Source organism: Saccostrea cucullata, unplaced genomic scaffold (assembly GCF_032062105.1).
Source record: "Saccostrea cucullata isolate Sc308-1 unplaced genomic scaffold, CSIRO_AGI_Scuc_v1 ctg11140, whole genome shotgun sequence".
Classification (NCBI taxonomy): domain Eukaryota; kingdom Metazoa; phylum Mollusca; class Bivalvia; order Ostreida; family Ostreidae; genus Saccostrea; species Saccostrea cuccullata.
The window spans coordinates 10,323-17,299 of record NW_026923452.1 but is presented as its reverse complement, the minus strand read 5'-3'; the positions used below and the strand labels follow the sequence as shown (position 1 = coordinate 17,299).

Below are 6,977 nucleotides of genomic sequence, written 5' to 3'. Positions count from 1 at the left end.
GAAATTTAAAAAAAAATACAGTCTCCATTTCATGAAAATCCATTTAATCACTGTCAATTTTTATATATATAAATAAACAACTATTGTAAAATTAATACAGAGATCTCAGGTTCTTTTATGATAATTAAAAGTACTTTATAGTTTAGATTTGAAGCTCTGCAAGTATTCAAATTAAAATATAATTTAATTCAAATAATGTTTAATCTTTAAATTTAATTCAAAATAATCTTTTCGTCTTGTCAGAAAACGTTCCGCATTTTGAAACAATCCTATCAGGTTTTGCGTTTATCCTATCGTGAAGATCGTTTATCAGGTCTATCGTGTTTTGCGTTTATCGTGTTTTGCGTGTATCGTGTTTTGCGTTTATCGTGTTTTGCGTTTATCCTATCGTGCGTGTATCCTGTCCTATCGTGCGTGTATCCTATCGTATCGTGCGTGTATCCTATCGTATCGTGCGTGTATCCTATCGTATCGTGTATCCTGTAAAGAATAACGATGCGGGTACTGTAATAATTAGAAGATTAAGTGATGTACTTTATGAAATTAAGCATTCAAAACAGTCGAAACCCGTCATAGTGCACGCCGACAACATCAAACCCTACCGCGGAGAGCGACAGCAGTCCCGCTATACAACCAGCGAGACAGTGGAATACACGGGTGGCGAGACACCAGACGGTCAACAACTGCACGCGTCTGGACCAGGCCGGCGGCGTTTGAAGTTACCGCTAGCTCCGCCCCCGAGAACAGACAATTCGGAAGCTGACCAATCAGAACCAAGAATGAAGATGACCCGAGGAGGACGGACTATAAGAACCCCCATCCGTTTCAGAAAATAAACATTCGACAAATGTTGTGCGAGACTTGTGGACAGACATTCAGCACCAGCAGTAATCTTCACCAGCATACCAGAGAGAAACATAGTGATCATGTAAATAGTTTACAGTGCAGTTATTGCCAGAGACCCTTTTTGCGAAGATTTAATTTGAAAAGACACTTGACTTCAGTTCACAAACTAAATAGTGAACAATTAGAAGCAGCCATGCCCTCAAAGCGGAGACGAGTCGAGCGTGATGACTTCTTTGAATCCAGGAAACCTGTCTACGTTCATAGCGACTTGTACGAAGACATTTCGTCAGATGAGAACGATGAGACTTACTGTGACGCGCAAGAGACTGATGTGACCAATGTGGATTATCTCGATGATATTTCTTTCGCATCAGAATTGCCGGAGATCGACGAATCTCTGGTAGAAGACATTCTCCATAATTGTGCAGATTTTACTAATGACCGGATAGTCGAGATGTTGGAAGACGAGTCGGCGGACACCCGGGAGGTTATATCTATAGACGAGGACAGCCAACCAGAAACGAGTGCTTGTGACAGTGATTGTGACAGTGAAAATCAGGACACTAATCTCACGCAGAAATCAACAATTTGTCTGGTGTTACATAAGACTGTGAAACGCAACCTAGATGGTACGGAAGAAATAAGCAGAGACTCTCATATCGTGTATTCAGAAGATCTTAACCCTGATGATATTGACTTTCCAAATGTAGCTAACGAAATACTGACGGAGGTGCCGAAACATTTTGAAGACGGCCATGTTCGGATTGTTAAAGGCGACATTTCCCTATGAAAAAAAACTGTAAAATTTTGATGAACAGACTTGTAAATATTTAAGAATTGTCATGATTTTTTTTGTATATATTGACTGCTTATTATGCGTAAAGTTATTGATTTGTTTGTGTTTATAATTGTGCTTAATTGCGTATAATTAACTGGCTGCACTTTGAATTATATTATTAAGTCGTATGTTTGATATTTGAATTTAAATTATGTCTTAATTGTCTGTTTACATGTATTATAATATGGGTAATCATATCGTATTTTATATTGTTGTACATTAATTTTGATCGGAGTCAAAAGCTTAAGTAGGGGGGAGTTGTAACGGTATCTTATAGTATTATTCTGTTTTATTGTTACGCAATGTTTGATTACATGTCATTGCTCCGCGCGAGCAATGTCGTTACATAACTGACCCCGTTAAAAAAGATTGCTCCTCATGAGCAATGCACATTATGTATATATATAGGTCGAGTAAAAGCTTAAGTGCAGTCAGTCTTATTAATTCTATTACACGATATACATGTAGGGAAAAGTGCAGTCCGGCCAGTGTTTTATAATGTGTGAAACTTGGATTTATTTGTGATGTAAATAAACTGTAAATAATTTTATTTTGCGTTTCATTTAATCTAAAGCGTATGCTTTAGAGGTTGGAGAATTAAATTCACATGGATTATTAATAAAACTGGAGTTATATCACACTTGGATTATTTAAATAGCGCCGTTTACCGCTCGACGGCGTTACAATTCTGTTGAAAATTACGCCAGACGATGGGCCAGATATAAAAAAGAAGACGTTGGCACCCTCTGAGAATGGAGTAAATGTATCAGATTCATGTAAAAGTCACGTAATTTTCACTCATTTTAAAGATTGAGGGGCAATGTGAAACCATCTATCCTTCTGTGTTCAATAAACCAGAAGTGAAAAAAAGAATTAGATACTAGATTACATGATCAATACGTACTGGTTCCTGCCGACAAAGCAGGTAACAACATTGTCTACGTTTGTAAGGCTCATTTTATAAATCACATTTTAGAAGAACTTGGATTTAATTCTACAAGTGGTAATATTACTTATACTCATACTTCCCTTTCAAAGGAAGAAATTCTTCAAAATAACGTGTCAGTTTTGAATACTTTTAATATTCCACAGAGCCAATATGAATTTGAACTACCTTATATATTATTAGTTACACAGTCAGTTAGTGACCTAATACGGATTCATACAGGGTGTGAAATGGAAATCCGTACTGGGCGGGACGAAGCCGAGTCCCAATACGGATTTCCATTTCACACCCTGTATAAATCCGTATTAGGTCACTAACTGACTGTGTTACGAATTTATCCCACTGAAGACCTTTTTCAATATAAAAAAGATGTTTGTGCATATTATGAATATTAACGTTTTAATCCAATAACAATCAACATAAAATATCGTTACAGTAACAAGAAATTTAACTAAACTACTTACGTAAACCGTTTCTTAGCCGCCATTTTTATTTACAATAACAACGCTTCGAACGGAATCGCGTGCCCGATTTTCATATTAAGCCTCGGCGGAGACGTAATACAGAAAATTTCAAGGCGTCATGTTATTAGCTTTTATCCAATAAGTAATCGACAAATTTGTCTAAAGCGGAATAAATTGGATTCCGAAGCTTCATAAGAATCCTTACAAACAAAGATACATTGCAGGTTCAAGTAAATGTTTAACCAAGCCTCTTTCTTTACTCCTCACAAAGATAATGACAGTACTGAAGGAAAAACTTCAAGAGTACTGTGCATCTATATATTCAAGAAGTAGTATGAATCAGATGTGGATACTAAAAAATTCTAAAGAACTTTTACACAATTTGAAATCACAAGACTTTACAAAAATCAACTGCTTAAAAACTAACGATTTTTCAGTCAGCTTTATACACAACAATTCCCCACGACAAATTAAAATCTATGATTTTCGATATCATTGACAGCTGCTTTTAAATAACAACGGAACTCGTAAATTTACTTATACCTGGGGCCCGTTTTAAAAAAGAACTTACGACTAAGACCAAATACTTCAGATTGTTGTAAACTTTTGCAAAATTAATAATTCTCTTTGAATTATTTAATGTAAAAATTATTTTGTTAAAACAGATTCTGATTGCACACATAAGTACTCTGAAGTTGACATCAAGAAGATGCTTGAAAAGCGGGAGGGTATATAGTAATCGTTAATTCCGTCCGTCTGTTACGCTTTGGGGTATCCCAAGTCTCTTATCCGCAACTCCTCTCATACCACTGAATGAAATTTGATGCATGCTTTGGATACAGAATCTTTATTACATATTGCCATTGTGCACCTCCTATTTTACTTTTTGATCCGACACATATTTTGAGTTTTCCAGCTACAGGAAAACATGGATTTTTCACCAGTTTTAACCATATTGGAGGCGGGGGTATCATTTAATGAGCTCATCGCTCACAGTACCTCTAGTTTAACTTGACTTACAACAGCATTAATTTCTATTTATGTTTCTAAGTAAAATAAAACTTATCTGTTATAAATAGTTTTCCTTTACCTGTTGGAGAGAACTTTCTGAAAAAAGATAAACAAAAGTCATTTTTTGAGACTTTTATAAAACAAAATTATATTAAAGCACTATAGCAAAATATTGTAAATTATGTTTATTTAATCCTTCGTATTTGTATTTCTTTCTCCGTCGGTACATCAGTATTCTGCTTTTCTAATGTATATTTATTCATTAAGATGTCTATATTTTCAGATTTTATATTTGATATTGTCCGTCAAATGAACTTGCTTACCTCTCTTTTCCCAAGTCGGAGACCATTGATATGTCCTTTTTTCTATGGAAGACAATAATTAGAATTAAATAAAAAGTAATAGTTAGTTTTAGAATACAAAACGCTTCTGTGTCAATAATTCAGTTTAATAACCCAAAACAGTACTTAACAAAGTTACTTACTAGCATCACTGTAGATTGTTTGGTTGTTTAGTGATATTATCAGATCGTTGGCTTTTAACTCGAAACAAGCTAAATATCTGGGTTTAAGAGCAAATCAAGAATTTCTTTTCCTATTTCTCCTGTCGCCACAGTCTTTTTCATAAAGTTGATATCCCTTCTTCGAATAGAAATGTTAGGTGAAGTAATAAACTGCTTTGATAGCTTTTTCTATTAGCACCATACTTTGTTCTTAAAATGATGACAAATTTCGTGAATTTTGCCAAAATACTGATCTTTCGAACTTGCTGGTTTGCATAGGTTTTTATTTTTGATGACAGTTTCTCAAAGAAATTTATGAGAGAGGCCCGTGTTATTTCGATTGAGCCTTGCTTTAAAAGGGTTTCTACTGTGTCAAAAATTTCCTTTAACTCCTCTTCTGTTGTAACTTCATTGATACAGTCTACCATATGATTCAAAAGGTCAATGGTTGTTTCCAGTAAAAAATCTGTTTGTTTCTTCTTTGCGGGATTTTTGCTTCGGCAGTCACTTTTGCAGATGCAGAAAAAAAACCTTGTAAAGAAAATTTTGTAAATACATTTCAGTAATGGTTTATTTATATCTAAAACTGTACATATAGGCCTTGCAGGTTTACTGTAACTGGATGGCAGTAATTTGAAAGTTTTTTTTATTTCTAAGTTACACGTTACAGGGCCTAGCATATTGGTTTAATACTTTCTATTTTGGGTAGGGAATGGATGGTGGTGTTGATGGCAGTAACGGCAGTTTGAGAGTAAAAAAATCATTTAAGATTTTGAAAACAGACCGTCGACAAAAAGGCTTCTTATAATGGAAGGAAAGGCTGTCATCACTGAAATACAATAAAGGTCTAGCATATATTCTTTTTCTTGTAAAAATGAGTATCCAGATAAAGGGGGGAGTAGAAGTCAGTTTCTGTAAGGAAATATCTTATACCATACCTTCAGAAGAGCTTTAGTTTAATGTTAAAAATTGTATGTTTCAATACTGTAGATAAATCATCACCTATTTCTGATCTCACTGAAGCTATTAGTTCCCTGACCACTTCAAGGATTTCTTTCTCAATTTCAGACAATTTTTTGAATTTTCTCTAATCCACTCTTTTTCTAATTCCTCATTTAATGGTCGGTATTGTGCATCTTGAAGACTCTGAATGTAATTTTTTTTTAGGTAGTTCCCAATTCTTTGACACAAGCCGTACATGACAGCCCAATACTCATTGAATTCAGTTTAAAACAAATCTGTATGAAACATGGCTATACAGTCCGTTTCTAATTCAAGTGTAGGTTTTTGTCATCACCAAGACTAATCTCTCCCTGAGATGGCATTTCTGTGATCCCCCATCCTTGTGTGGGAGATGGGATTCATTGGAACAAAGATTACGTATCAATGTATAAAGCAATGTAATGTCAAAGTCTCTGTATCCATCAGTTTGTGCATTCTGGATTATAAGAAGTTGATCCTTTCGAATGAGTCTAAGCAATGGTGTATTTGCTTTGACTCTGTTGAACTAACACTAGCAGAAATTTCTTTTTCTAACACATCTGCAAAAGACCGTCAGCTTTCCACTATGATCAAAGCAAGTGTCGCAAATCTTGTTCTGTCACTTGGAATAAACACTTTAAAACGCCATTCTGAAAAATGTAAATATGTATAAATTCCTAAATATATTTAGAACAACGAGATCACTTAGGCTCACTCAACACACAATTTTTTTCAATGTACTAATGAATCATTTCTGAGTTCATATAAAATTCAAACAAGAAACATATATTGACGCAAGCGTCAAAAATCGACCGCAAACCAATTAATTGTTCCTTTTATGAAGCAACTAAAGACTGAAATGCTACTCCTGTTTTTAAAATATATTATATTTATCTGCTAATATATGATTGGCCCCATGAGAGAAGGTCCTTATGGCAATTTTTACACGTTTTGAGTTTTTCATGGATTGTAACAAAGCAAGGTTAGAAGTTACTGAATATGAATTTTTGTGGCCCTAATTCTTTCTAAGTATGTTTTTTCTTCATTTATATTGTTGATACTTTAACAGGTAAATAATGACGTCATTTTACTTTCGCCCAACGTCAAACGTACATTTTCTGTATGAACACGATTTTGATTTTATGAAAGTTGCTATGATAAGGATGTATATTAATGAGTATTTCTGTGAAATTTTTTTTAATTGATAAATTATCTATTTTAATAATTGTATAATACCAATAAATAATTTAATAGTAACAGATGTATGTATCATCCATCACTGAAAGTAACTGTTTGTTTTACATTTCGGTTTTTGATTTCGAAGAACTTTTGTTCAATATCAATTTACTTTCACAATATAAAATATTTATTTCATGTAAAATTCTTTCA

The 6,977-nt window shown here is 34.1% G+C and overlaps 1 protein-coding gene across 1 annotated transcript; it reads left to right on the top strand.

Moving 5' to 3' along the window:
• Window positions 1–847: 847 nt before the first annotated feature.
• Window positions 848–1,636, top strand: LOC134264064 (centrosome-associated zinc finger protein Cp190-like). The gene has a single exon (XM_062746366.1). It carries the CDS (start codon window positions 848–850, stop codon window positions 1,634–1,636), a length of 789 nt encoding a protein of 262 aa, XP_062602350.1.
• Window positions 1,637–6,977: the final 5,341 nt, after the last annotated feature.